General features: G+C 49.6%; 11 protein-coding genes and 1 non-coding gene across 12 annotated transcripts; 6 read left to right on the forward strand and 6 right to left on the reverse strand.

Annotated features, from left to right (window-relative positions):
* Positions 1 to 46: 46 nt before the first annotated feature.
* K460DRAFT_364761 (uncharacterized protein) lies at positions 47 to 1,718 on the reverse strand. The gene has a single exon (XM_040933053.1). The coding sequence runs from the start codon at positions 1,530 to 1,532 to the stop codon at positions 525 to 527; it is 1,008 nt and encodes a 335-aa protein (XP_040791360.1). The 5' UTR covers positions 1,533 to 1,718; the 3' UTR covers positions 47 to 524.
* Positions 1,719 to 1,982: 264 nt separating this feature from the next.
* K460DRAFT_275941 (uncharacterized protein) lies at positions 1,983 to 3,760 on the forward strand (the record flags this gene model as incomplete). Its single annotated transcript, XM_040928076.1, has 4 exons — positions 1,983 to 2,139; positions 2,191 to 2,346; positions 2,400 to 3,526; positions 3,617 to 3,760. The coding sequence occupies 4 exons, from the start codon at positions 1,983 to 1,985 to the stop codon at positions 3,758 to 3,760; spliced, it is 1,584 nt and encodes a 527-aa protein (XP_040791361.1).
* A 1,901-nt stretch (positions 3,761 to 5,661) lies between these two features.
* On the forward strand, positions 5,662 to 7,215 carry K460DRAFT_384809 (MFS general substrate transporter; the record flags this gene model as incomplete). Its single annotated transcript, XM_040935513.1, has 6 exons — positions 5,662 to 5,719; positions 5,790 to 6,300; positions 6,360 to 6,572; positions 6,658 to 6,895; positions 6,955 to 7,140; positions 7,171 to 7,215. The coding sequence occupies 6 exons, from the start codon at positions 5,662 to 5,664 to the stop codon at positions 7,213 to 7,215; spliced, it is 1,251 nt and encodes a 416-aa protein (XP_040791362.1).
* A 303-nt stretch (positions 7,216 to 7,518) lies between these two features.
* K460DRAFT_t28 lies at positions 7,519 to 7,624 on the reverse strand. Its single transcript has one exon. It is a non-coding gene; the product is annotated as a tRNA-Val (tRNA).
* A 191-nt stretch (positions 7,625 to 7,815) lies between these two features.
* On the forward strand, positions 7,816 to 9,355 carry K460DRAFT_364764 (inosine monophosphate dehydrogenase). The gene has a single exon (XM_040933054.1). It carries the CDS (start codon positions 8,184 to 8,186, stop codon positions 9,225 to 9,227), a length of 1,044 nt encoding a protein of 347 aa, XP_040791363.1. The 5' UTR covers positions 7,816 to 8,183; the 3' UTR covers positions 9,228 to 9,355.
* Positions 9,356 to 10,265: 910 nt separating this feature from the next.
* On the reverse strand, positions 10,266 to 12,233 carry K460DRAFT_304282 (alpha/beta-hydrolase; the record flags this gene model as incomplete). The annotated part of the gene is made up of 1 exon (XM_040929971.1): positions 10,266 to 12,233. A coding segment is annotated over one exon (1,968 nt), but the record flags the coding sequence as incomplete, so codon positions are not given.
* A 351-nt stretch (positions 12,234 to 12,584) lies between these two features.
* On the forward strand, positions 12,585 to 13,209 carry K460DRAFT_364766 (uncharacterized protein). The gene is made up of 2 exons (XM_040933055.1): positions 12,585 to 12,636; positions 12,692 to 13,209. The coding sequence occupies exons 1-2, from the start codon at positions 12,612 to 12,614 to the stop codon at positions 13,054 to 13,056; spliced, it is 390 nt and encodes a 129-aa protein (XP_040791365.1). The 5' UTR covers positions 12,585 to 12,611; the 3' UTR covers positions 13,057 to 13,209.
* A 177-nt stretch (positions 13,210 to 13,386) lies between these two features.
* On the reverse strand, positions 13,387 to 13,664 carry K460DRAFT_404070 (uncharacterized protein; the record flags this gene model as incomplete). The annotated part of the gene is made up of 2 exons (XM_040936696.1): positions 13,387 to 13,475; positions 13,541 to 13,664. 2 exons carry the CDS (start codon positions 13,662 to 13,664, stop codon positions 13,387 to 13,389), a joined length of 213 nt encoding a protein of 70 aa, XP_040791366.1.
* A 709-nt stretch (positions 13,665 to 14,373) lies between these two features.
* Positions 14,374 to 16,730, reverse strand: K460DRAFT_304288 (uncharacterized protein). The gene is made up of 5 exons (XM_040929972.1): positions 15,995 to 16,730; positions 15,629 to 15,942; positions 15,429 to 15,562; positions 14,706 to 15,374; positions 14,374 to 14,657 (listed from the first exon to the last, which is right to left on the reverse strand). Exons 1-5 carry the CDS (start codon positions 16,635 to 16,637, stop codon positions 14,624 to 14,626), a joined length of 1,794 nt encoding a protein of 597 aa, XP_040791367.1. The 5' UTR covers positions 16,638 to 16,730; the 3' UTR covers positions 14,374 to 14,623.
* A 731-nt stretch (positions 16,731 to 17,461) lies between these two features.
* K460DRAFT_428191 (uncharacterized protein) lies at positions 17,462 to 18,632 on the forward strand (the record flags this gene model as incomplete). The annotated part of the gene is made up of 3 exons (XM_040938285.1): positions 17,462 to 17,513; positions 17,565 to 17,811; positions 17,861 to 18,632. The coding sequence occupies exons 1-3, from the start codon at positions 17,495 to 17,497 to the stop codon at positions 18,630 to 18,632; spliced, it is 1,038 nt and encodes a 345-aa protein (XP_040791368.1). The 5' UTR covers positions 17,462 to 17,494.
* A 485-nt stretch (positions 18,633 to 19,117) lies between these two features.
* K460DRAFT_353745 (uncharacterized protein) lies at positions 19,118 to 24,238 on the forward strand (the record flags this gene model as incomplete). Its single annotated transcript, XM_040931739.1, has 2 exons — positions 19,118 to 19,120; positions 19,169 to 24,238. 2 exons carry the CDS (start codon positions 19,118 to 19,120, stop codon positions 24,236 to 24,238), a joined length of 5,073 nt encoding a protein of 1,690 aa, XP_040791369.1.
* An 85-nt stretch (positions 24,239 to 24,323) lies between these two features.
* Positions 24,324 to 27,828, reverse strand: K460DRAFT_393790 (MFS general substrate transporter; the record flags this gene model as incomplete). The annotated part of the gene is made up of 10 exons (XM_040935952.1): positions 24,324 to 24,664; positions 24,727 to 24,805; positions 24,863 to 24,874; positions 24,937 to 25,268; positions 25,474 to 26,238; positions 26,284 to 26,364; positions 26,457 to 27,088; positions 27,366 to 27,393; positions 27,445 to 27,724; positions 27,763 to 27,828. The coding sequence occupies 10 exons, from the start codon at positions 27,826 to 27,828 to the stop codon at positions 24,363 to 24,365; spliced, it is 2,577 nt and encodes an 858-aa protein (XP_040791370.1). The 3' UTR covers positions 24,324 to 24,362.
* Positions 27,829 to 27,886: the final 58 nt, after the last annotated feature.

Consider the following 27,886-nt stretch of genomic DNA (forward strand, 5'->3'; position numbering starts at 1 on the left):
GACTGGGCAAACTAACGATGACGTCACTTCTTACTGTGCTCACGCTCTCCTCTTATGCACGTTACATTGCAGTCACTATTCTTCTATTCATTACTTCTGTAAGTGGATCAAGACCCATCAATGTTCTAAATGTAACCGGACGGCTCGTTAAAGCGCCGCTAAATCGTTACAGTTTTGTCATGATGCACAACCGGATTAGTCTAACTAACTCAAGGCATGCCGACTAGTTGTTTTTTTCCAGAGTGAAATGTAGTGAGCCGCAAAAAGCAACGCTTATAGAGGAAGTAGGGTCCAAATCGCCAAGCGTGACACTAATGTGTACTTGGTGGCTATCCTCAGCTAGACCAGTAGAAGAAGATGAACGGTTGGCGTGCATCGGGGTAATCGTGCCCCCTCTTCGATTGATGACATTTGCTGTGGAGGAAGTAGTGTAGTGATAGAACTTGGCTAGAGCCTGAGGGGTATCTGAAAGCCGTTTGAAGAAGGATATTTGCTACTAATGTGTGTATAGGCCCATAGTTTCGTTATGACTTGTTGCGACGGGGTTCACGCTCAGATATAGGAGAATGAGCGGGCTCGCGATGTCGACGAGGAGAGCGAGCGCGATAAGGTAAAGGGGAGCGTTTCGACCGTGGGCGTTCCTGCTCTTCGTCGACAGAGCTAGGGCTGCGACGCGCCCGTTCGCGGTGTCGATCGCGTTTGTTTTTGTCCATACCATGTCGTTCCCGGCTTCGATCTCGACGACGACGGTCATCTTCTAAGCTCTCACTACGACTCCTGCTTCGGTCTGTCTTGCGCCGTGAATGTCGCTCTCGATGGCCGTCTTCCTCTCCGTTCTTGATGCGTCTACGGTCTCGATCACGATCTCGGTCTTTTGAGCCATCTCTGTGGCGATGTCTGTGTTTTCTACGCTCCCTCTCGCTTTCCTTACGCTTGCTCTTCTTTAGCTTTTTGAGCGCCTCGTCCACCTTTTCTTGCTGTCGCTTGATCATGGAATCTCGCATCGGATCGTCCTCATCAAGCTTTTCCATCAGTTGCCCCAATTCGATCTCTTCGGGTAACAAGGGCCTATCCTCATCCTCTTCACTATCACTTTCTGTCTTCCTCCGCTTCCGCCTGGCCTCATCTGACTCGTTGCCAGGATCGATGTCCAGCTCTCCCGTGGTATTGTCCCTCATATCCTCGTCGTCCCTGGGCTTGTAACGTGCATGGTCAACCCGGATGACTCGGTCCATAATGGTCGAACCACCTAGATTGTCCACTGCCAGGTCGCAACTCCGTTGGTCCTCATACTTGATCCAAGCAAATCCACGTGACTTCCCCGTTTCTTTGTCGCGCGCGAGTTTGATCCAGACGGGCTCGCCGTACTGCGAAAATATGGTGATGATGTCACCCTCTGAGAGCTCGAAGGCAAGGCCGCCAATGTAGACGAAGGCGGTATCACGGTAGTCGGTGTGCCATGAGCCTCCTGGGTTGATGCCAGCTTCAAGCTCGCGCTTGTTGAGCTGCTGGATCGCGCGCACCGAGTTCATGGTGAGGACGGTGTAGATAGAATGGTGGGGAGTGAACGTCGGTCACGAAGGTGCGTCCTGGTAGAGCTCGCGAGGCTCTTTCCCGACCCTTTAATTCAATGTCCGGCTCTTTAGTGTTGCATGGTGTAGACGCGACGTCTATCGGTAGTCTTTCGTGTGCAAGGAGTCCGGTCGTATTGTTTTGAGAGTGTCGTGGTGTATTCTGCGAACGGCTATTTCGCAATAACTTTTGAAGCTCGGTCTTGGCAGGGTTCCAGCAGCACCCCTGCAGAAAAGCTCCCCGTCAATACATGCGTCCCAGACAATGCAACAGCCCCACTAGACATTCACTGGCCGTCGCATTGAGCTTACCCCTTGCGGCGCCTAATCATCTTCACAGCACTCCCCACGCGAGTAGCAGTAGCAGAAACAGCCAACTCGCGCGCGTCGAAGCTCCGCAGCGCCTCCGCGATGAGCGCGCGTCGAGCTTCCCATTTCCCCACGCGGACAACGGCAAATCACGACCGCCCCGGCAGTAGAGACGCGGACAAGGAGGAAATATGGAAGCCCATGCTAGACAACATCTCGAGTGGCAAGCGACTACCAGAGAAGAGCCTGCTCGTCTTGGGTGAGGCCATTACATGGAGATAAAGGAGAACTGGCTAATGAAGGCCTTCAGGAGGTACACCAGAAACACAGCGAGAGTTCCTGGATTCGCTATCAACAGACGCCTCAGGCAACCGAAGACCGCCAGATCGAGGCAGGAAGCCGCCAATTGCTAATCAGTTTGCGCTGGGCTACACTTACCAAGACGTGCTTGACACCGACCACGAAGGTATCGAATCGAAGCTCTCCACAACGCGCGTGATAGCATGCTAACATTCTCAGACACTCTCGCCCGCCTCTCGCTCTACCTGCTCGCAAACCCCTCGCCATCCTTCACCCCCCTGATCAAGCCCTACCTAAACCCGCGCACGCTCCCCCATATGCTAATAGTCATTCTGCTCGACTGGAATCACCCCTGGTTATGGATAAGGCAACTTCGCGACTGGATACGAGTGCTGAGGTCACTCATTCTTTCGCTCGATGATGCCTCCAAGGTAGCCCTAGAGGAGAACATCCAGACACTGCAGGATAAGGGGCGCAACCTAGGCACAGAAGGAAGTAGCATGGAGAGTGTCAAAATACCGCTAGGACCCGGAGAGTGGGATGAGCCGCTCGGCATACCACTGTGTGTTGTGTGTCAGAACGCTGACAAGATTGAGAGTCTTGAAAAGGAGCGAGGTTGGAAAGAGCCCGAGTTCGACTTCATACTTCAGTACATGCGCACCATTTTACTCAAGCATGGATCGAGCCTAGTATACACGATGCCCACAGCACCTGGGTCATTACGGACACTCATACACTCAACCCTTGGCATCAAGTCGCTCCTCAAGCAGGAGGAGCTACGACATAATTTAACCGACCGCGACCGGGTACTCGTACCGCCAAACTGGGATTCGTGGGCAAAGATTCGAATACTGCGCGACAAGTTTGACATTGAGGGGATCAGCGAGAAATGGAGTGTGGATATCGACATTCCTCGGCACATGCGGCCGACAAATGGAGGCGCTCCAACGCCTGTAGAAGATGATGCTCAAGTAGCCGGCGAGTCGACCCCAGTTACGGAAGAAGAGCAGGACGAACCATCCGCGACTTCCATCTACGAGGAAACCATACGCAATCCCGAGTCGGATTATCCGCTATCCAGTGTTTCGAGACACACCAATGGCATTGAAATAGCGAGTAAAGACGCGCAAACATTCCTTGCTGATCAAGTCGATATTCTCGAGCAATTACGACAGGAAGATGCGAATGAGGCAGCCATCAAAGCTGCACGAAAGGAACAAGACCCGTCCAACGTTAGGGCCTATACAGACGATGCGTCTGGAGTCGTCGAGGAACACATTGGGCCAGTGCAGTTCAATATGGGCGGCATTCAGGTGAATGCTGACGAGATGGTCAAGCGACTGCAGGTTCGTCGGAAGCATTTCTTTACACTCTGTCGACCGTGATTGGGACTCCACTAGTCGAAGCACCTCCATGATGCTAATTTGTTCAAATAGGACCGTCAAGCAAGCCGAACAGACGAGCCTAAAACACCACCACCCAAAGCACAGGATTCTAATATCATGGACAACGAAAAACTAAGGTCATTTTTCTCTGGCCTCGTCAACAAGGGACCTTCAAGCAGCCCACGAGGCGCATGATGGATGCTTTACGATCAGTACGACGGAAGTCGGAGAGGTACCTATGCTAAGCGTGGGTACTCTATACTGAGCTCATCCGCTTGGACGTTAACAAATTCAATTCCCGACATCTTTTTATAATTAGACCTACTACGACGATTATCGCCTTTTCTATCGGTCTCAGGTCTCCATCAGCATAGCTCTATACCCACAGCGTAGTCTGGTCGACAATTATATCATTACTGTCAGACCAACTTTTGACCATGTTTCCGGTCAGATATAGTTGTGGGGTTTGTAAATGTTCCTTCGGCAGCAGCTCGGCTCTGCAGATCGTCGTGCATGGTGGTGCATGGACGGGTGAGCTTTTCTACCTTGAGGTTTTGAACGATTACAACGTAGGACATCAACCTATACAAGCTACATGCAACTACACGCTATCATCTCCCCATTCTTATATTTTTGTCTTACTTCTGTCTCTATGCACATGTATGTTTGCTTCTTCAGCGGAATTCATCTATACTGACTAGCATCGATCGCTCAGTAGCGCACGGCTGATAACGCAACATTGGGCCTCGCGAGGAAGACTTTATCTCTCGCCCACCGCAAGAATGGCCGCTTAGTAGCGAACATCCTCGCTACCGCAACCTTCTACTTTCGGCGGTTCTGGTGGTCTTTCTGACATTCCTCAACGCGTCAGTGGTGACGTTTGCGTCACCCCGTCTGTATAGTTGCGTTAAACATAAGTTTCGGGAGGTTCCGAGGAGAATCCCGACCCAAGCGAGAGTCAATCGCCAAGAGTCAGCATAGTCTTCCTAACAACGTCGTCTCACGCTTTTCTTATCGAAGAAGACGTTTTTCAGCACCCATCCTGGCAATCCTGGCTTCCGCTACCGTGTCACTGGGCCAGATATTAGTTCTTTGGCCAGTGCCACCCACAGTAACCTGCGTTGCGTGTCCCAATGCAGCCCGTGCGCTACGTAGTCTTAGACATGGACTAAGAGGATTTCCAAAGCGCCTACGCCCTAGTTGAGCTATCGCTGGCCTATGAAAGTACTTTGAGAGCGGAGATGTTTGTGATTACATTGATTCCAGACATGGACTACCTAGCAAGATATTCAAAGAAATCTACACGACCCCTAACAGTACCCCAGATATCACTTTTTGAAGTGAAGAACCCATAAGTAGCAATATATTCCGGACTGCAGAGGTACATTGAATCGCGTCACTGTCACTAAACCCTACCAACAAGAAGCACTCGGTAGCAACTCCTTGAATACAGGAAAACACATTGACTCCATGGAGCAGGCTGTTCACGGTCGGTTCGACGAACATGTCTCGGAGGTCTAGACCGACGTACAGCGAAACTTTCCATACGTACCGCCGGCCACTACATATTCATCTTCATTAAGATCGCGCGCATCTCTTCCACTTCCTCCTGTACGCCAATGATTAACCAGTAACTCCGTTTATCCAACATGACAGCAGATATTACACATAATTCATCGAAGCGTTCTCAATTCAATGCATACAACTTTCTAGTATGCTCCCTAGTCTCCCTGGGCCAAGTAGCCTTTGGTCATCCGGCTTCCGTCATTGGCGTTACACTGGGTGAACCGCCCTTTCTTCTATACATGGGCCTCATCGATGCAAATGGCGAACCAAATGCTAATACTGATGCACTCATTGGAACAATCAATGGCATCTTTCAGGCACGAGAACCCGTAAACCACCAATATCTATCACAAGTTAGATTTTGGTACTTTTACATGTATAAAACTAACAGCATTCAGGCCGGTGCCCTCTTCGGTATTCTCTCAAGCTCCTTCATCATGGATAGATGGGGCAGGAAAGCTGGCGTGGTTTATTGTTCCATCTTCTCGCTTTTCGGTGGTGCTATACTTGCGGGCGCCGTCAATGTAGAGATGTTCATCATTGCGCGATTCTTTGCTGGATGGGGCAGTTGGGGATTCTTGGCTGTTAGTACGTATACCCGCCCTTTTCCATCCAATCGAAGAGTGTATGAAAAGAATTCGAGACTAACGCCGTCTAGCACCAACATACTGCGCCGAACTCGCACCACCCGGCCTCCGCGGCTTCTTCGTCGGTATGAACGGCGTGAGCATTGCGCTTGGCTACGCCATCGCAGGCTACATGGGCATAGCCTTCTATTTTGCCTCTAGCGACGCGAAATGGCGCGGACCCCTTTATACTGCGCTCATTTGGCCCATCATGATGATCTGCATTACTTTCCTTGTGCCAGAGTCACCCCGTTATCTCCTCTTGAAAGGGAGAGTGGACGAGGCGAGGGAGATTGTAATGAGGTTACATAGTATCAAGGGCGATGCGGAGCAGGAGTTTGCCAGAGGGGAGTTCTACCAGATGCTCAAGCAAACGGGACTTGAGCGTACGTTGGATCCGGGGTGGTGGGCGATGTTTACGAAGAAGGGGTACCGACAAAGGACGGCGTTGGCGATGATTTTCGCTTTCATTGGTCAGTCGACTGGTGTCTTGGTGATCAACAATTACGGCCCTACGCTCTATGCTACGCTGGGTTTCGATACGTAAGTTATCCAACGTCTGAGATAACGTGGTAATGGGAGGTGCTAATACGTTGGTATAGAAAACGACAGCTTGAACTCCAATGCGGCTGGCTATCGGTCGGGATTGTTTTCAACGCAATTGGGGCTGCATTCATGGATAAAATCGGCCGCAGACCGCTCATGATCTTCGGTGTAGCTGGATGTGTTTTCTGCCTAACCGTCGAAGCATCTATTGTAGCAATATACGCGGAAGCAGCAACGAACAAAGCTGCCCTGGCTGCTGGTGTGGCTATGTAAGCCTGCTTCCCCACACCTACCATTTCATATTGCTTCGCACCAAATTCTGTCATACGTAAATTACGCTAACACGATATTCAGGTTCTACCTCTTCCTCGCAGTCTACAGCGTAGGCATTGACGTCGCCGGCGTAGTCTTCTACTCCGAGCTCTTCCCCAATCATATACGGGCTAAAGGCGTGTGCCTCTCAATGGCAACCATCGCGCTTACGGACCTCGTTTACCTTCAAACTACGACGACAGCATTTGCAAACATTGGCTGGAGATTTTACCTCCTCTTTATTATCATCTGTACGCTTGGTGTTATATTCCTCATCTTCGTAAGAGGACCCATCCCCTTCCACACAGTAGGAAGCAAGCTTTTGCTGATAACATTTAGACGCTCCCCGAGACGAAAGGCATTCCGCTTGAAGAAATGGCCAAAATATTTGGCGATGAAGTTGTTGTCACCCTCGAAGACGTTCATGTTAACTACGATACCCATGAGCTGGTCGTTGACAGTGGCGTGGAGGGAGGACTGGAGCACGTTGCTACGAATCAAGGCGTAACGCCCGCTATCGAGGAGGTAATCATGCGGGAGCTTGACAAGTCAAAGAGGTTGAAAGGCAAAAAGCACAGGGAGAAGGTTGAAAGAGCATAGAAGGCTTCCCATGGAAGGATGTCAAGCGCGCTCCGAAAATAGCAGAGAATGAAATATCAGTGCATCGAGTGAAGAGAGTTTACTCCTGATATGACAGGTGAAACAGGGGGGATTAACATAGATCATAAAGCTGCAATCAGACGCTGCATGCATGGGTAGTTCAGTCTGTTGCTGATCTATCCGGGTTTCGCCATGCGCAATACATACCTCACGTATCTCAGACAAAAACAAGAGTGACAGTCCGTGTGCGTAAAGAAGACTACACTCCAGAGATGTCAGATTGCGTGTATTGGCAAAAAGGAATGACTCAACCGAGGCTCGAACTCGGGACCTTTCGCGCGGACTTATTCCCAACCGTTTGGAAGGATTCATGTGAGGCGAACGTGATAACCAACTACACCATCGAGCCGATATGATTTGTTGATTTGGAATCTTAGCTCCAATATATTGTGAAAATTTGGCTCTCTCTGAGTGATGATGATCGGAGATGTTGGTTGTGACGTCCGGGTTTGGCGCGAAGTGGGGAACATCAACCTCCAATGTTAAAATTTGTCGTTTATAGCCCACTACTCCACTCTATTCGCATCTCGATCTTTGGACCAATACCGAAGATGACCGTTGGACTGTCCGAGGCTGTCGCGTAAGCTGCCAATCTAGCGCCCTTCTAATGCAGTGCTAGATCTGTCTATCGTCAGCCGCCACATTAGTCATGGGTTCTAGCAAACTATTGCTGCTTACTCTTGTCTTTCGTAAACCTGAATACAGAGCAGCATAAAGCCTGCAGCTCGAGTAGAAAGATGTAAGATGTCTCTGCCATCATTTTAGTGGGAGAGCTCATTACTGTCCGTTCGCATTGACGTGGATCAGACTGTTTACCAAAGTTGACCGATAGACTAGCAATAGCTCCACAAATAGTTCTTAGACTATTGTGGCTCCTTAACCTACCTTCTCTTAAAGTTAACTTCACGATGTCGACTCTTAGGGATCAACTACCTTGGACGTCGTCCCCGATCATCGCGAATGCCCCGATGGCGGGCTTTGCTGGCGGCAAACTCGCCTCCACTGTGACGCTCGCTGGCGGTCTCGGTTTAGTTGGTGGCCTCTTCAACATGGACGATCTGCGGAAGGAACTACAAGTCGTCTCCGAAGCTCTCGCATCCGACCCAATCTTGTTATCCTCCAAGACGGTCCCCGTTGGCGTGGGCCTGCTGCCCTTCGTCTTGAAGCTTGACGAGGTTCTGCCTGTGATTGGAGAGTTCAGACCCGCCGTCGTCTGGCTCTTCGCGGCCAAGTCACTGGACGATTATACAGCATGGGCTTCGGCAATTCGAAATGTCTCTCCCGACAGCAAGATTTGGATACAGGTTGGTAGCGTCTCCGCCGCGCTGCACATCGCCAGAACGGCGGCGCCAGATGTATTCTGTCTCCAAGGCGCCGATGCAGGGGGACACGGCTTTGAGAAGGGCGCGGGGATCATCTCGTTGCTGCCTGAAGCATCTGATACCCTCGCCAAGGAGGGGTACTCCCACATCCCGCTGGTAGCCTCAGGCGGTATCGTCGATGGCCGGGGTGTCGCCGCCGCACTCGCGCTCGGCGCTCAGGGCGTGGTGATGGGAACCCGCTTCCTTGCATCAAAGGAAGTCGCTGTCCATCCGAATTACCAAGCCGCGGTTCTGGAAGCTCATGATGGTGGACAGGTGACGACACGCTCGAAGCTGTTCGATCAGCTGCGCGGTCCCAATATCTGGCCCGAGCTGTACGATGGGCGCAGTCTGGTTGTTCAGAGCCACAAAGACTACGTGAATGGGGTCAGTCTCGGGGACATTCAGAAGCTGCATAAAGAGGCCGTCGGTAAAGATGACAGAGGTTTTAAGACGGGCTTGCAGGGACGAGCGGCGATCTGGGCGGGTACAGGTGTCGGCTTAGTGAAGGAGGTCGAAAGTGCGAAGGTTATCGTGGAAGGTGTGCGAACAGAGGCAAAAGGTATTCTAGCTAAAGTAGCGCGGTTTTGAAAGGTAGGCTAGCATGAACTTCGCGGTGAAAGTGAGAGGAGAGATTCCTCAGCTCAATTGATCTCGATCACAATACAAACAAAGCGCTCACAGCCCATGCCCATTTGAAATGTATTGAAAAGGATGACGACGACAGTTCTGACCCTATATAAATCCGAAAGCACCCTCATAGATCCGACAATACCAAGTCACGCTTATTGAGCTAATAACCTCAAACCAACGGTATTGAGTAGTGTATATTGGGGCAATGTAAGATTCCGCTAGGAATAGCTGGAGACAGCGGGATACCACTGCTTTCGTAGTCCACCTGATGGCTTGTCTTCCGGTCTTGTCGAGATGAAGTTTGGCACGTACGAACTGGTATTAGTATAACATTCGTTCGTATCGCTTTCGCTCAGGCTATGATGCTTACAGCTTCATATTAACTTTTGCAGACCAAAGTGTATCACTCGAGTTGACAGGCTGAGCTCTTGGATACCCTATCCGCGCTTGTATAGTGGCCAACCGTCATCATTACGATTTCTGTATCCTGGAGTCCGTGCATCTGGGGGTCAAGGCCTCCGTCGAATGTATATCCACGGAAATCCAGGTAGAGACTGACCAAATAGGCGATCGAAATTTATGACTCCTCCATCCATTCAGTTCATACAAGCGACCAGAAGCTGGCACCGCAAGCAGTCATGTTCATGCCCGCAGTCCAAGCTGGCCCTGGGTTGCAAGTATCCTTGACGACAACCTGTCAATGGTCGCGCGTCTGCTGAAAGAGTTCTTCCACGAAACATGCGTTTCTTGACATCTTCGCATTTGGCCAACATGTTGAACTGGGTGTATTTTGTGCACACATGATGTCGCTGCCGCTTCTGTATATCTCTACAACTGTATTTAGAAGTATTCTATAGTCAAGAACATGTATTAACTCGCAACAGGCAGGCTAAAACCTCTCTTCCTCTTCCCGCTTCCCACATTTCTCTTCTTCTTCCTTTCGTCTGCACTCATCCCTGGTAGACTCTCACTATCCTTTCCACTCCCGGTTCCCCGTCCAAGTCCGTGGCCCTCTATGACCCCACTAACTGGCCTTCCCACACCAAGGGTTATTCCTTTATTACTGAAGCGACCTGTAAGTGAGTTCGTACTTGTATGACTATCAAAGCTTGTTCTTCTAGGGCTCTTACTGACGTGGGGTGTAGAAGGCTGGGACTGCTCAGTACCTGCAACTTCGTCAGAGGACCACCATCCTTCCGGTCTTGAGGTGGAAGTTTGGCTAGTGACATGCGATGCATCTATAGATGCTCCTGGTGAGTCGACTGGTACTCTAAAGGTAGGAGGGGGAGACATGAGCTTGCTTCGCACTGGTGAGGGCTTTCCTTCGGAGCGAGCTTTGTAGCTAGCTAAGTGTGGGATCTTTGACGCAGACTGTGGGGACGACTGCGGCGACAGGCTGTTTTCTTCCACTACACCATCATGAAATGCTGGTTTCCGTGCATTATGTGAGAACTTCCTGGACCGCAATGCCACCGGACCTGTTGCACTTTCGTCGCCTTCATCATCGGCTTCTGGTGTAGGGAGGTCACCAGACTCAGTTAAGAGACCGCGATAGCGGCCTGGTGATCGCCAACGCTTCTCCTTTTGACCCTCAATGGCGCCAGTTTCTGTGCCAGTATACTCGTCCAAAGCTTCGAATACATGCGGGAAAACGAGTTGATCGACGGATTGTGCCCAAAGAAAGTCCAAATGCTCGTAATGCGGGATCTCCTTCGCTATCGTGTGGCGAGGTAGCTCCTTGAGCATTATCTTTATGTCAACAAGACTGTCTGAACCACCGTAGACGAGAACAATGGGCGTCTTGATGTTTTTTGTGGGAAATTTGGCGACCTTGTAGTACTTTGATCGGTTCGAGGTGATTGGGTTCGGCGCTTCATCGTCATACATCTGAAACACACCATTGCGGATGATTTGGAACCAGTGGACAACGCTCTTGGTGGATGTAAATGAGTAAAGATGGGGGTACGCAGCAAGTTTCTGAGAAGGCGAGATATTGACGGCAGTCCATCCAAAGAGGAATCGAAGCGACGCATCGATAAGGCGGACAAAAATAGGAGGATATAGGATCGACTGCCACATCGTCGTCGAAGGAAGAATGGCTTTTCGACCGAAAGCCAGGTACAGAATATCCGGAGATGCCTTGACAAAAGAATCGACGATACCAGAAGCAATCCCTTTCGGCGACATGGCCGGAGCCAATGCAATGAAGACATCCACTTTTTCGTTCAGCGTAGGATGAATGGACAGCGTTGCAAAAGCCTGCGCAGTCCCTTGTGAAAATCCGATATAAGACAACGATGGCTGATGAGTGGTCTCCAGGATGTACGCGATGGAATCGGGAATGTCGTGGAAAGCGAACTGATCCATGCTGAAGTTCCAGAAGCTACTTGATGTCGGCGCAGTATGTACGCTTTTCTTGGAGTATTTGTTGCCTCGATTGTTACCAAGCCAGACATCGTATCCCCGCTCGACAAGCTCGAATGGCAAACACCGCTCGCGCTCCGTAGAGCACACCCATACCTCGCTATTCATCATCAACCCGTGGTGCAGATACACAACCTTCTTCTTCACTCCTTTGTCTTTTCCCCCAACATTCACTCTGACATCTTCCTCTCCCTGTCGCCAGCCCAGCCTATGCAGGCCTAGCAGATAGCCATCGCCTGTCTGCACGACATGCTCCTCACAGTAGTATCCATACAGCTCGCACAGCTCCGTGAAGTCGGAAGCATTCGCGATAGAGCTCCATACACCCTTCTTCTTTTGACGTGAACGTTTCGACGAGGGTGAGGAGAGGTGATTGAACAGCCGGCGGGTGAGGCGGTAGCAGAGGTTGATGATGGGCGAGGGGAGGGCGAGGGTTATGACGGCGATGAAGGATTCGAGTGCGATGAGGAAGATGGAGAGGACGAGGGCGAAGTATTCGCGAATATGTAGGCGTGAGAGGAAGGGTATGTGTAGCGCCATTGCGTATGTTTCGTGTCGTGAGGCCTGGGGTGATGGCAAACGCTCGAGCGGTAGACGGTAGAGCTATGTTGATCTATACGGAGTCGGGACGAAAGCGGTCAAGACGAGTCAATCGAGACTTCACTTCCTCCATACCTCGGGCTCTCAAAGCCAGAATGAGGATGAAAGATGTCAAGAGAAGACGGAGGTGATAATAAAGTCATGATGTTCTTCAGGGTGGAGACATGACATGACGTTCACGCTCGCGGATCCTTTGACATGTGATTTCGCACCTCTAGCGCCGGCGTTCAACGCGACACTTCCGCCGATATACTTTTGGCGACCCCGTCACTCCACCACATCGCCAATGCGCCGATAGCCCTCGAGCATAATCTCAAGATGCCGCAGTCATGTAAAGATATACGTACGTTACCAATTGCGCAGAAGCCGTGAGGATTCTGGAACTGACGTACCCACAGGCGCAGCGCTAGCATTCTGCCTTCAGAACAGCGATTGCATAATGGTCGAGCGCAATTCGCCCGGCGACTGCTTACGACCGCCACTCAAATACACACTCCCCACGCAATGCCAGCAGCTCCAGAAAGGCTACGCAGAGTGCAAAAAGGGCATGATCGATATGCGCAAGCGATTCCGAGGCAACAGGCCCATTGCGGTACAGGGACAATTGGAGACAGGAGCGTTTGGAAAGGGCAGGGCAGAAGCGGATGAAAAAGTGGGCACGATTGAGGAGAAGGGTTACATGCTATATGCTGGGCGGCCGTACAAGGATGTCAAAGAAACGAAGGGGGATGAGGATCCAGAGGGCAAAGGCCTGGATCGATAGTATATGCCGCACAAGAGAAGGCTTCAAGAAGTTAATAGCATGGTTAGGCGTTCGCAACAATGGGTATTTCGGGGCGAGACAAGATCTCCCCTCTGTATAGTTACGGCACTGTACATCAAATGTTCAACATCACGAAGTAGTGAGTCGCGCAAAAGGCTGAATTCAAAGCACTTTTAAATACGCAACTTGCGACACCCGGTTTCCAGTCCCCATACGCCCTATCCACATCATAACGACCGTCATTCCACGTTCCTCATTATTTCAGTGAAAGAACAAAGGATCTTAGCAATCCACCTCTCTTCGGAAACTCCCTTTAGAGCAACCATATTTCTACCAGGGATAGCAGCGATAAGTAGCCTGACCCTTGTCCATATAGCAAGATTTGCTACAACAATCGTTTGGTGTGCGAATACAGTCAGCTAGGACCAGTCAGTATATTGCAACTACAACACACTGCCGCAAATTCTATCATGGAATAACTGACCTCCGTTAGGAAGGCAGCGCTTCTCGAGGATCTCGAGCGCGGGCTGGCCCTCGGGCTGGGGTTCAGCTGCAGGGGCGGCCAGGGCGGCGGCGATGAAGGTAGTCAGAATGATGCTGAACTTCATGATGTCGGATGAGTAAGCAAGGTATATGAGATAATTTGAAGTTGAGGGCTTAGATTAGCTAGTAGTGAGCTGGTAGTTATGAAAATAGCGTCCTCGATGGTGGTATATATACTCGCCCATGGCATCGATCGATCGGCCGTTACTGACCACAACCCTTGATGTTGTCGAGTATACCCCCCTTCAAGATTACACACGTTGTCGCCGATCTGCTGTTTTTGTGGTGCGTTGTAGGTAGCTGTGCTAGGCTTACGACGTTAATTACACACGTGGTCTTACTCGTGTCACTCCTACCTAGTGTACTTGTGGTGCTTATTGTGTCCATGAGATGGGGTACGGGATCACTATTCGTCTCAAGCAAGCGATTTGCGTTTGATGTGTTGTGCGATGTAGCATAGAGATTACTTTCAAGTAAGCAGGATATTAACAACGCGGGGCATCGGGCTGCACCAACTCGGGTCCTCGCTCGTCTGACCATGAGAGTCTGACAGGGCGTTGAAGAGAAGTAGGACCTGGAGGGCATAGATTAGACGTTTATCGGGTCCGGGAAAAGCAACGCACATCCTCGGTGTCCTTGCGAGTTATCTAGGGCCCTGTGATATTACTCAAATTCTTACCGACAGACCCGGGAGCTGCGGTGATCTGGTTAGTGTTTGCGTTTCATTGGATTATTTTGGCATGTCCTTGTCTGTTGTTGTGGTCTGAGGTGCATGAGGTTGTAATATATTCATCGCTACCAGCTGCTGCAATAATTCGGAGTCCTTCCTCCAAGTGAATCTAGAGCAAGTAATTGGACCATCAGGCAGCCTAGCCTATACCTTTCCAAATAGATCTGCAAAAGCCAAGTACAGCTGCGTAGTATTTCGAGTTTATCCAGGCTCCGATGTGACATTGCAGGAAGGATTCCGTGAGAACTTCGACCACGTATTATGCAGCCCCTAGCAGCAGCATCATCTTCCGCTCTAGCACATACAAGTGGCCACTAACACTGTCTCCCTGTAATTTTTAGCATTATCGAACTTCAATTATATGATGAACACGTACGGACGGTCGAAACATTCGTCCCAGCCCGGCACCCCCTTTTGCCAATAGCGCCTCAACACCGCCCGCGCTTTAAGCGGACTATTTGTTCTCAAAACGCAACTCAAGTCAGACAAAACCGAATCGACGTAATTTCTTGCGGCTTCGTCTCGGTACGCAGCTTCAACTCCTGATACTACAAGGGGCCATACAGCGAACTTCATCACGCGTGGTACATTGACTGCTGCTCTGAGACTTTTTAGAAGGCGGTCGCCTTGAACTGACCGTATGGTATCTATCTCAAGAGAATTCGGTAAGATTGTCAGCGATTGTAGCGACATTGTGCAGTAAATCGCGACTGCAGACTGAAACATTGTTCCTATTAGCAGCCATTCGTCGTAATATGCGCCGGGTTGCGCCCAGTCTACCGGGACGAAGGCTTTGATGCGAGCGAGCAGGTCGTAAGCTTCCATAACGTGGTTGGACTCGATCTCACAAAGCTTCATTGCTGCCGATGCTTTTTTCCGTAATTGGTTCGTCCTGATCACTTCAACGAAGAGCTCCCGTGGACAGAGGATATATGGGAAGATGAGGCTGTGGGTCTCCCTTACGTATTCGACAGTCTGGCTAGGAGAGTTATCGATGTCGATTTGGTTCCATGAAGGACTGCACGTGTTTCCAATTATGACGATGCTGGCATCCACATTAGTAAGATCTCGTTTGATGGGAACAAGTGATGGTGCTCACATCATATAAATAACTAGCGCCGGAGTGAGGTGTGGTGCCTGCTTCATTAAATTTTTAAAGCCGCCGCGCATATCAATCACTCGATTCATACCGCTGGCATGCGAACGCCAGTCCGCCATGGCGGGGTTTTGAAGCTGCCTCTAGCAATTAGCACGCAAACGAGTTTCAGGTTTTGGAAACGATCGAATGCCAGCACTCACATCCATGCTCATAAACATCAATATACTAGTAATAGTGAAGTCGCTACATCGCGTCTTATCAGTTTCCAAGTAGCGGCTCAATGCTCGAATAGCAGCACCACGATGATGATACACTTTCGATCGATTGGTCACCACCGCTGACCGATCGGTACCGGAAGGAAGACATTGAATGAAATAATTGAGCGATATGCAGACCAAGATGTGGTGAATTGTAGAAGGGAGGATATGTAAAATATGCAGGGGTAAGAAGATAAGGGCCGGATTAGGTGCGAGCTCTCCGGAAGCCTTAAACTCGGGGTGTATTCGTACATTGTCTGTCACAATTAGTCATCGATTTAGCGAAGCATCTAAAAGCGAGTCGCCTACAGTAGTGGACAGCTTGTACTACGTCTGAAGTCTCATTTGACAGGTAGTCATATGTCGGCACATCATGAGTGTGCATTACCCACAAGAGGCGTTCCAACGTCCTAAGAGGTTCTTTCTCTGAACGCAGCATCTTCGCAGCCTCCTTGTGCAGCCTCTTGGCTACTACCTCTTCTATCTTAGCTCTTCCTCCGAGACCAAAGAGTCGGTTGACTTCTGCCGCCTGCCTGCATGTGTTTTCCCAGAGTGTACTGTCAGGATGATTTTCCGTCATGTAACTCCAACCTGCTTCGTTTCCCAGCTCCCAGCCCGTCACATCTGATCGAAGGTCGATAGGCACTAGCACGGCAGCGTCATTATCCGACGAGGAGTTAAGAGGTTCGGAAGGATCCTCCTTTTGAGGAAGCTGATCGGCCTTGGGGGAGGGAATCGTGTATGTCTTAGGTGGGCAGTCTTTCCTTCTTCGAGAGGTCACCTTCCCCGTTTCGACAAACTGCAGCGGTTTCTGTTCGTTATATCCGGGACACTCCTTGCCGTACTTCTGGCACTTTTTGCAGTGGGGTAACGTATGGTCGCATACTAGCCGCCGTTTGAGGCACTCCCAACATTGGCGGGTTGCTTTTTTCCCACTTTCGGATTGCTTCATCTCGCAGACGTCCCTTAGTGTGAGCTGCGAAACCGCGATCACCTATCTGGAGTCTATTCAGCAGATGTGAATGCTCCTGCATCTTTATTGCCGTGGTAGCTTGCAAGTGATGCCTAGAAACGGGGTGGGCTGAGTAGTTCCACTAAAGCTTACGATATAAGCCTTACCAATTTTGGTTCTTGGCCATCTTTTTCTCCGCATGCGGGTAAGATCAGCAGCTTATTGCGTCGGACTATCCGAAGACGAAGGTTTTCCCCCGATTTCCTGGTGAACTGCTTATTGCGACACAACCAGCCGCTGCAAACAATTGGTCATCTATCGCTGACTTTTTTTGGCATGAGGTTAGCCTTGGATCTCGGGGTTGAGCGACGTGCACGACTTGTTTACAGGATTTGGTTGCGCAATCGTCAAGGATCCTTTCTTCTCAGATTCAAAATGACGTAACTACTTAGCTAGATTTACCTCGCTTTTGAGAAGGCTTTTAATAGCATGGACGAGCTACTTTACTTCCAGCTAAATTACCAACACACATATAGGATGAAGAGTCGGGAGTAACCGATGCCGTCTTTTCCGCTGGCAAAGCCGAGCAGACGACGGAACTGCGCATCACGATGTCTGCTTGACTTGATAATCGCATGCACGAATATTTTACACAGCCTTATGGTATCTAGTATGAACAGGGAGCTTGAGTTGGTGCGCCCAGGTCTTGGCCAGGAAACGTTCTTCTTCTAGCCTAGCGCGCTCAGAATGCTCATCGCTGTATTGGGGAAAACGAGGGATGCGAAGAGCCTTGACACTTGAAGGACGATAATATATAAGAATGGAGAGTGGCAGCTTCCAGACTCACAATTTGAACAATGGAGAACGGTAAGCCGGGTATGGAAACACCTTCAGAAGTACCGCAGACACATCCCTGACACTTGTTAGTCCCCGACAGCGTTTACCTCTATGATCCTGTAAATTGGGCATCTCCCATGTTTGCAGCATGGTTTATGGTTGCAGGCATCGCCCACCTTTGGCAATGTATTCACTACAAAGCCTTCAAAGTCACCGGGCTTCACCCTTTCTGTGCCTTGCTCTTCACAGTGGGTTTCGTGATCCGCTCATATGATGCATTTCACTACGACAAATTCGAAACGTACATGGCTAGCACAATCTTCATTTACTGCGCCCCGTACGTCGTTCTATCTTCACACTATTCGAATAAAGCTGATTGGTCTTAGTCCTATTCTTGAGCTAGCAAACTACCATGTCCTTGGGCGCATTCTATACTATGTCCCGTACTTCTCCCCTCTAAATCCTGGCCGTACACTCACAACGTTCGGCACCATATCCATGGTCGTGGAAGTCCTAAACGCGCTTGGCGTATCTTACCTCGCAAACCCCAATATCGACGAAAGTTATGTCAAGCTTGGGCAAGGCTTGATGAAGGCGTCACTTATCATTCAAATCGGTGTCATTGTTCTCTTCTGTGTGATCGCTGGCCTCTTCCACAGACGTTGTATCAAAGCGGGCATCACTTCCCGCAAGGTCCAAGGCCCACTACTCACAATGTACATTAGTATGATGTTGATACTCGTCCGCACCATCTACCGCGTTGTTGAGCACTTCGGCGCAAGCCGGGCTCCCGCAAACCCAGGGAAAGCCTTTGATCCAATGTCGCTCTCGCCAATCATACGGTACGAATGGTTTTTCTGGGTTTTTGAGGCAAGCCTCATGCTCATCAATACGGTTCTCTGGAACTACCGCCACCCACGCCGCTACCTGCCTCAAGACTACCATGTTTATCTAGCCCAGGACGGTCAGACCGAGCTGCAGGGTCTGGGATGGAAGGACGACATGCCATGGTTTATGACCTTCATTGATCCTTGCGGACTTACAGTAAGGCTTACGGGCATTAGCAAAAAGAAGGAGAGGCCCTTCTGGGAGACGAATGGGTTTGAGGGCTTACAGGCTACTGTAGAGAGCAGCCAATGTGCTGGGCAGAAAGTCTAAGGCGATCATGTATCGCGTGTGTTTTTAGAGAGCCGTGGTTGAGTACCTGTATCATAGTGTGCTGTCTTTCCTTACTACATGGGTTGGTTCCTGGGGTAGATAAACTTGTAGTAGCCTGATTGTTAATTCTCTTTTCGAAACTCACGCAATAGAATTTCGAGATCTTCCCTATGATCAAGTCGTCTTTGCCTGTACATTAGTATTCCATGCAATGTCATACGCTCTCACGACCTGCAACGATAATGATTGGCTTCCCTCACGTCATGAAACTCAACATCCTCGGGAGATATATCGACAGCATGCGATAACCCGCAGAATTGCATTTATTTTCTTCTAGGAAAGAGGCAGTCCAAGTGCACTCTGACGTGGGATGTGGTGGTAAAGTACAGGCTAAAAACCATCGAGTTGAAACGGACCCAGTCCGTGCATCTGCACCGCCCCATACTTCTCCACAATAAGTCCCATTTAATCGTCACCTTTACGCCATGGTACGCCTTAAATTTCTTGTAGGTCAAAACGCCGACTAGTTCCATAAGGTCTCTACAGCTGTCGATGCACCACTGTGCACTGAGATACTTCCTTGGCTAACTTCGGCTCACAATAAAATGACACCTATGCTAGACACCAAGCGCATTCGGATCTCAACACCTGCTCAGCTACGAGATTACTACACTGACCTTGTAAACTCTAACTCGGTTGTATCAATCACAACTCAACTCCTTCAAGCCGTTGAACGAGGCGCAGTCCCGCCTCTCACATTCGCACCCTGGCTTGGCGTCTCAAAGTCCCCTAAAGTTATTCGCGAGGCCTTGACACAAAACAAATCCGTGTTGGTGAGAAAGCTCGCAATCAAGCAACTCGAACTCGGCCTCTGCTCATCGAGATGGAAAGAAACGTGGGGCGGCATCGGCGGTACAGCTGGTGTGTTGCACATCTTCAAGGACCTCTCTGTGCTTGAAATACGGCAGGCTTGTGAAGCCATCGGTCGTTGTGCGAAAGGGAAAGACTTGAATGAGAAGAGAGCGTGCTATACAGAGTTGTTCAAGGGCTTACATCCAAGCGCATTCCCAGATGCGTTATTCAAGACGACTGACCGGCGGCCGTTATCGAAATATTACGGGCTTCTTGTGCCCGCATGCTCGGAAGAGTCAATCGAGGAAGCTACTTCGATGAACATGAAAGGAGTCTGGCGACATGCAAGAGCACGAGGTTTGTTTCGTAATCACCCAGAAAGCATGAGGAGGAAGTATTTGCAATATCTGGATGGTGAGCATACCAAAGCCTTCAACGAGCAGGACTTGAAGTCCCTTATCAAACAGTTTCCCTCAGTAAACACACCTGAGCGCGGCTTTTCGGCCACAATGGAATTTTCTCGCACTATTCTACGCACACTAGCCAAATCTGAGTCGTCTCAGATGGACGACAACTTTTTCATCAACGAACTCATCAGACCTCTTCTTAAACGCGCTGTCAAGAGACACGCAAAATGGGAGAATGTCCTAGAAATAGTTCATTTGACAATGCAGTACATGGAGGCACATCCTACTGCCGGGAAAGAGATTACTCACACGGTGGACGATGTTAGCCACCTAATTGCGCAGTGCTGGTCGCGTAGACCGCAACTTTTCGAAACGCAATTGAGAAGATTGTGCTCTCACCCTCTGTTCGGCACGTCTTCGTTGGAAAGACTCCAAGATTGGGACAGTTTTTTGCAGCGCATCTCTCCAGGACGGCGCTACTCACTGTTACGGCTCGTCCTTCAGGAATCAACGGGCCTCGATCTAAATGTCGATGCAGACCTCAAAAGGATTAAAGGATCTCTCAGCTACGAGTTACTCAACAGCCTAGGCCCTGAACAGGCATTGTCACTCTCCAGTCGTTTACGGAAAGCAAGAGGAGACGAGGACCTCGTAGAACCCGGAAACTCAAACTCCGTTCTCTACGTCGCGTCGACTCATGGAGGCCACAATGGGGATCCTGATATATATGAAATTGTCTTACAGCACAGCAGTGGCAATGAAGAAGAGGCACAGAAGCTTGCGACAATATACCTGCAAGATCGAAAGAAGAAAGCTGCTTCTGCATCCCAACCGGAAGATCGTGGATTTCATGCTAGGTCTGCGTTGTTTGCTGCCATCGGCAGCGGATCGTTGGTGATATACCAAGAGACCATAGAGTGGACAAAACGTTTCCTTCGCGATCCTCGGACAATTCGTGAGATGTATCCCCGATTTTATCCCAAGGAATCATCCAGGTTGCTTTCGGGCGCCCCTGAACCGCTTGGAAGCCAATTTTCCATGTCGGAATTACGGCACCGTGTTGAAAAGGCCAACGCAATCCTGTTAAACATGTTCGAGATGGCATGTACAGCCTTATGCGAGCCTTCTTTCTCGTCTGGAGATTGGGAAGGTACTTTCAACCTGTTTTCCACCGTCATCCAGGATCGCATCAATCTCTCACCGACCATCAAGAACATATACAAGGCATCATACGAAGATGTATATCATAGTCTATGGGAACCCACCATTCCAATGTTGATTTCGATCGAGGAGAAAGCTAATCAAGAAGACTTTGAAAGGCTGGGAGCCAATAGCTTACGAGGGATCCTTGGGTGTATGGCTCGATCAATGATCGAACTCGAGTCGAAGGACATGTCGACTGTGACCTTCTTCGACAACTTGGCTAAATCGAGAGATGAGCTGTGGGTAAAACTGCGATCGAGGCTCTACCCAATTACGGCAGCGCTCCCCACACCGTTTCCACGTGGCCTGCCAATTCAGTATCTCACGGCGCCATGGAATATAAATATGGAAAATCTGGGGGGCTGTGCTCCATACCTAGCATCCCGTGTGCAAGCTACTTTGTTTCCAGACCCGGCTGCAGCGCTTCTTTCTGTCCCGACAGAGGGTGATTGGCATAAGGCTATTGGGGTTTTCGTGGATAGCTATCCGTATGCCCTGCAGCTTCATATACCAAGTTCAATTCAGAAGGCGGAGAAAGAAAAACGCGTCAAAAAGGTTTGGGATTTCGCCATTAGTTCGTTGAGCCAAAGCAGAATGGATGGAGAAGAAGCTGTTCGCTTTTGGAGTTGCCAAAAACCGGAGTACTTGAAGGAGTGGCCACCGCAAGAACTCGCTCTTGAAAATTGCGCGACCTGGCCCTTGATTCCTGAAACCGCCAACCCACTAGAGCCATGTGAATGGAACCCGTTTACTTCAGGGAGACCAAATTTCCGTAAAAGAGACCTTGGCAAGTTGACGTATATCGATCTTTCCCTAGCCGTTCTCGAGCAAACACGATTTCAGCCTACCGTTCATCACAAGCTCGAATCAGTACCGCCTCAAGTCCCTGGGTTAGAGGTTAGCGCGCATACGATGTGGAACTCATCACGTAAAATGGGCGAAGGCGGGGTCTTGTCAGCTTTACTCTATCTTGATACTAGATACGTATCGGACAACCATCTATTGGAGGGCCCATTTCCTACCGAATACGAGCCCCGGTATCCAGTTCTGTACCTCGACGACGAATTTCTGTCGAGCGACATACCGAACCCTTTTACAGCAGTCAGAAGTATTCGAGGCCATCTCAACTCAATACCTCCACCTATGTTAGCCCAGCTTGTCCAGAGTGTTGTCAGAGCGTTAGACGCGACCGATGAGGATTCAAGTACATACCAAACGATTCATGAAGTAGTTATGACATTAATCGTACGTCTGGGCGAAAGTGATAGACCTGACTTGGCGACGGAGGTCGCTATTCGGACGGTCCTACATAAACCGAAGTCAAGCTCCTGGCATCGATCACTGTTGAAGCCTAGCCTGTTTCGTAGGCTCGCGGCTTCCGACGCCCAGGCTTGTTTCAAAGAGTTTGCATACCAGATCTTCGATAAACTACAAGCTCGCGATGGGGAGGCAGAAGTGTCCGGTGAAAGAGAAAGCGACTCTGGATCCGGTCTGCGGCCAAGAGAGACTGCAGAGCAATACACGAGCAAACCCTTTGTCAAAGTGACGACTCAAAAGTTTCTTGCACAGCTACTTGAAGGAACGGAGTTTGTTGACGAAGACTATGCTCTCTCAATCCTTTCGAGCCTCTACCAAATGACGTCGCATATTGACGTCCACCTAAACCTCGTCAAGGCATTATTGAGTATGCTTAAGTTTGGTTCATCCAGTTATTCCAATGACATACTTGCTGTTCTAGAGCGTACGTTACACTTGGCCGGAAGTTTGAACGAACGGGAGCCTTTGACTGAAATGGATTGGGCCCAGAGCGAAGAAACTCTTTTGCTTCCTCAAATCCAAGAGGACGTTTCCAACATTTCAAGCTCATCTTCACCAATTCTCGCTGCCTTAATGTCTCATTTCCGCAATGCGCCAAATGACATAAAACAGTTGCAGGCTTTTGTAGATCGAATCATTCTTCCGACAGTGTTACGCTTCAAGCAGCAAACAAATAGGTGGATAGCCCTGTTTCTGCGCAAGTACGGAATTGAAAATACGGCCCAGAGAGAATTAAAGATCCCTTTGATCCCCCGAGATTTTAGCGTGAGTCTGTTATTACTGTCAGCAGACAATACAAGAGTGCGCTATCTCCCACGCACTGTACTTGAAGAATATGTCACGTACATTACCTTCAACATTGCGCCCTCCGCATCTATCAGGCAGCTGAACAGAAGACTTCTTGAAGACCCTGCGCTGAAGTCACAAAACGACGTGAAAACGTGGCTAGGTCTCTATGGACGAGGCCTCGAAGTTGTGAAACATGTCCGAATCTTCGAATTACCTTCAAAGCTTGGAATAGACGTCTTATCTACGATGCATGCTGCCATAACGCCTAGGTTGGTTCAAGAACAGTTTCTCAGGCTATTTACTGCGGTGTTGTGGAACGATACTCCCACGTACACTCTTTTAGAGGACTATCTAACGCATCGGTTCTCGAAAGGCGACTACCTGATTCAACCCTGGTGGCACCCTCATGGCAAAGCAATTGTCAAAGCAATGGTGGCTTATGTTAACACCATTCGCACGAGCGACTGGGAGCGAAATCCGAAACGCAAACCGTTTGTTTTACCCGACACTTTCCCGTGGCGCCTTCTGCTTCTCGACTATCCCTGGCCAGATCGATGTGACAAGATCAAAGATAGAGAAAGAAAATGCGAGGCCTTTGCAAATCAGCTCAAGTCCATCATCGACGAGATAAGCGGCTCTCTTTGTGGTAAAAGTCTTTCCCAACTAAAGTCCTACCTCTCCCTCGACCCCGTGAGCTCGAAGAGCGTGGATCGCGCTGAGAAGAAAATCGGCCGTTGTACCATATTTTACGGCAAGCGAGACCCACTCCACGATGCGCTTATACATAACAGAGGCTTAACTGCCATATACCTGGGCAGTATTACGAAGACAAGGCTGAGCTCGGTGACGGCATCTGAGTTGTTGAGGGTAGAAGTTGCGAGTTATCTGGTGGAGATGGTGGAAGACTTCGATGACATCGACAAGGTTCTGAAGGAGAAGCTAAAGCAGTTATTAGACAGTTGGAAGAGTTGTGAAAACGAGGACGTTCGGAGGATGGGGTGGACGTTGAAGGAGAGATGCTTTCCCGACTCTGGATAAACGAACATGTTAAGGCACCTACATCGACAAACCAAGAAACATGACATTGATTCACTCTAGCTCTTCATATCTACTTTCTCTTTGTCGCGGTTATTTTCACCTCACTTATTATAACTTAAACTGCTCAGCTGGCGTCCTCCCTTTCTCCATGAACCACTCTCGCCCACTCATAAAAAGGAATCGGTGGTTCTACTTCTTTTGACTTGCCCGTCAAGTACTTCCACCAATTTTGCACTACGTGTTTTCGGATGTAACCAGCCCTGTATGAGATGTGCCATCTAGTAGGTAAATCGAAAGTATACTGTAACTCTTCCAGCGTTCGCATTCTCGTCTCCGGAACGAACAGGTACACTAGCACAAATGCTATCATATTTAGGCCTGCAAAGATTGACAGTGCACCAGTTGCGCCAATCTGATGGAGGAGGACTAAAGATTGGGGTATGGAATCAGCAGGTGTCTCAAGCGGTTCCTACACGAGTCTTACATACAAGGAAATACAAGCACCAATACCCCAGCTCCTAGTAGATTAACGGCGACAGACACGGCCATGCCTGCTTCACGAGATACCTAGATGATGAGGTTAGTGTATGTGTCACATACAGCTCAATCACGGGCGTTACATACCAAGGGAAACACCTAGAGGCGAAGTCTTTCGTTAGATATTGTCTTGGGCGTAGTTCGTGGGGAAGAGAACTCACCTCCGCAGATATTGAGAAGGGCGACGTTCCCGCTGTTGGAGCATAGAACACCACAAAGACAATCGCAAAAATGCTCACGAGCGGCACTCGGACGGATTCGTTGGGGATCTTGAACAGAAATGCAAACACCAACATTGACCATGCCATGTTTGGAAGCCCGAGGGCAAGCATGATCGAGCGGCCAATCTTATCCGATAGCCAGTACGCTGGAAGGCCGAAGACATAATTTGCTGCGCCAAAGGCAAGGCCAATGATGGCAGCAGTCCGGGCGTCGCTTTTCACATGGGTCTGCGAGTCTGTATTGACGAGAGAGTTTTCCCACACAATTGTACCTAGAAACGCAACTAATAAGTGTAGTCAGTGAAAGAACTTAGAATTGGAATAGAATCGTCCAGCGAGTTAGAAAGGGAAGGAAGCGAAGTATGCCCGACAAGTTCCAGGCAGCCTTCAGAAGACTAGTAGGCACGCAAGGCTACCCGAAGTAGTCTAGACACATGCATCTATATCCATCGTTGTTTGAACCACGAGTTTACGTACTGGTATTGACGCCAGTCATCTGCTGACTAATCATTGCGGTGGAAGCACTCAGAAGTGCTCTGCGGCAACGTTTGTTCTCCCAGAGTTGAACGAGTCGATTAAAATAGCCCGTTACTCCAATGTGGTATGAGTATGGATTGTCTCTTTTCTTAGCCCGTTGAATTCCTAGATCGATGTTCAGGCTCGAGAGCTCACTTGTTGATCGATTGAGAACTACGAGTTCGATGCTTCTTTCACGGCTTTGTTCGTCCTGTTGGCTGGACTGTTGGTGGCTGTCTCTAGGTTGTGCTATCCTGCTTACACTCAATGACGATATGTCTGGTATCGGCTCGACCGAATCAATTGATCTTCCTTGCGAGATGGATGTATCTGATGCATTACTCTGGGGCTGAGGACCATGTGGCAAAGGACCGGGTAGAGCTCCAAGTGACCCTTGTGTGCTTACATCAATCCGTTCGGCGAGGTTTCCATACTCGTTTGCGTGTCCTTTTAATAACCGACTCTCAAAGTCCAGTTGGGCATGCGCATACATGAAGTCCCGGCTGCACAAAAGCCATGTTGTCTGAATTTGCTCGAATGCTTGGAGTGCTTTCCGGTACTTTCCATGCTTCACTAGGTATCGAGGGGACTCTGGCATGAGATAAATCATTATTAGCAAAGGAACAGTGGGCACCAAGACTGTGTTGGTAAGGATTCTCCAACTTCTGAATGGGTCGCCCACGTAAATCACGACTAATAGGTTGGCAAGAAACCCAAAGAAGATGCCTGCCACCGTCAGTTCTATAGAGGAATTTGATCTCTATTGCTTACCGGCGGCATCTGCCAGCTGCCAATTAGCCAAAATGGCCCCTCGAATATGTTCCGGTGAGAGCTCAGCGGAATAAATGGGAACTACTGAAATGTCAGAACTGCAGTCCAGAGGCGAAATTTTCTTTGCCTTTTTGGCCTCTGACACCCTTTCGAGCATAATAGAGTTGACTTACTGATTGACGCTTTTGCACCTAGAGCAATTCCATTGATCGCTCGACAAGCCGCTAGCTGGCCAACATTTTGCGTGACAGAGGCGCCGATCGTAGAAGCAATAGTGATCGCACACGAGAGCATTACACTACCTCGTCTGCCTAAAACTATCTCTTGCAATGGATCTGCAGCGATGGTGCCAAATATTCCCGCAGAAAGTAGCGGGATCGCGTTCAGCATACCGAAGGTCCATAGTTGTGCAGCGCTGCAGTTAGCACTACGATAACACAAGCCAAACTCATCCGGCATGCCATAAGCCGTGCCGTTATTGACGCTCTGTGTCCATCCTTGAATCATTCCACCTAGACTGGCAGTGATAATTGTGGCTCGGAAAAACTTGGACTGCTTCCAGAAGCCGGTTTCCTTCTCCTTCTCCTTTTCCAACAGTTTTTTCTCCGGCTCCGTGAGTTCATCGGCATATCTACTCATTGCCTCATGTTTGTCTCGAGCAAGACGGGCTCCAAACCTGAGTAACTCGAATTTATCCTTTAAATCTGCTTGGACTACAAATTGCCAGACATATTCTTCAAGCTCAGTGCGTCCGGTCCTGGCCTCGACTCTTGTATCATCAAAAGTCAAGAATGGGTTGTCGATACTACAAAGTTGTCAACAAAACCCAGACAGGTTCAAAAGGCTTCACCAACGTCTGTCTTGGTCCCGTTGATCGGACGTGATCCGCAACCAATCTGCGATCGACGAGTATATTGCGACCCATTTTCTAAGTAGTGATTAGCTTCCAAGACCACCTATTGTAAGTATATTTGCATCTAAAATTAGAGGGGGTCTTTGTGTGGCAGCAAATTACCTGACTATGCTCTTCCGTGGCTCTTGCTGTATTCAAGATCGTGTTCATTATCCAAACAGAGGCTCACGACACGATGTCGAGCCGCCGTGCACAAACTGTCATTCGAATAGCAAGAAGCGCTTTATTAAGTCTCTCAACGTACATACATCGCCAAGGCGCTTTGGAAATCTTCTTAGGCGCACAAGGCTGACCGGAGTCTCTCCCCGGACGCGGTACCACGCAGCTTCCGATCTCCATTGACCACCAAGGAACCAAGAAGATATTTAGTGGTGGCTCGGCGTAGGCAGTGAGATTTCGTGACGGTGTGACCTGGCTGGGATTGGTTGCCTTGCTTTTTACGTTCTCGTATTCCGTAACCTGGCCAATCAGGGTGTCAGCCACCAATTTGCGCAGGCTTAGCTGCTCAGCTATTGCATCACGATGCACCTCGAAGCAATTCAGCCTGCTTCGTCCCTCACGCCCACCGAGTTTGTTCGTACGCTACTTGGTTCGCCACGAAAGGTGCGCAGGGCCTGCATTTCCACCCACATGCCCCGTGTGTGGAGAGGCTGAGCTGCTACCCTACTTCGCCCCCGCAAATTTGCTATG

This window comes from Cucurbitaria berberidis (assembly GCF_010015615.1).
Source record: "Cucurbitaria berberidis CBS 394.84 unplaced genomic scaffold K460scaffold_2, whole genome shotgun sequence".
In the NCBI taxonomy this organism is placed as follows: Eukaryota; Fungi; Ascomycota; class Dothideomycetes; order Pleosporales; family Cucurbitariaceae; genus Cucurbitaria; species Cucurbitaria berberidis.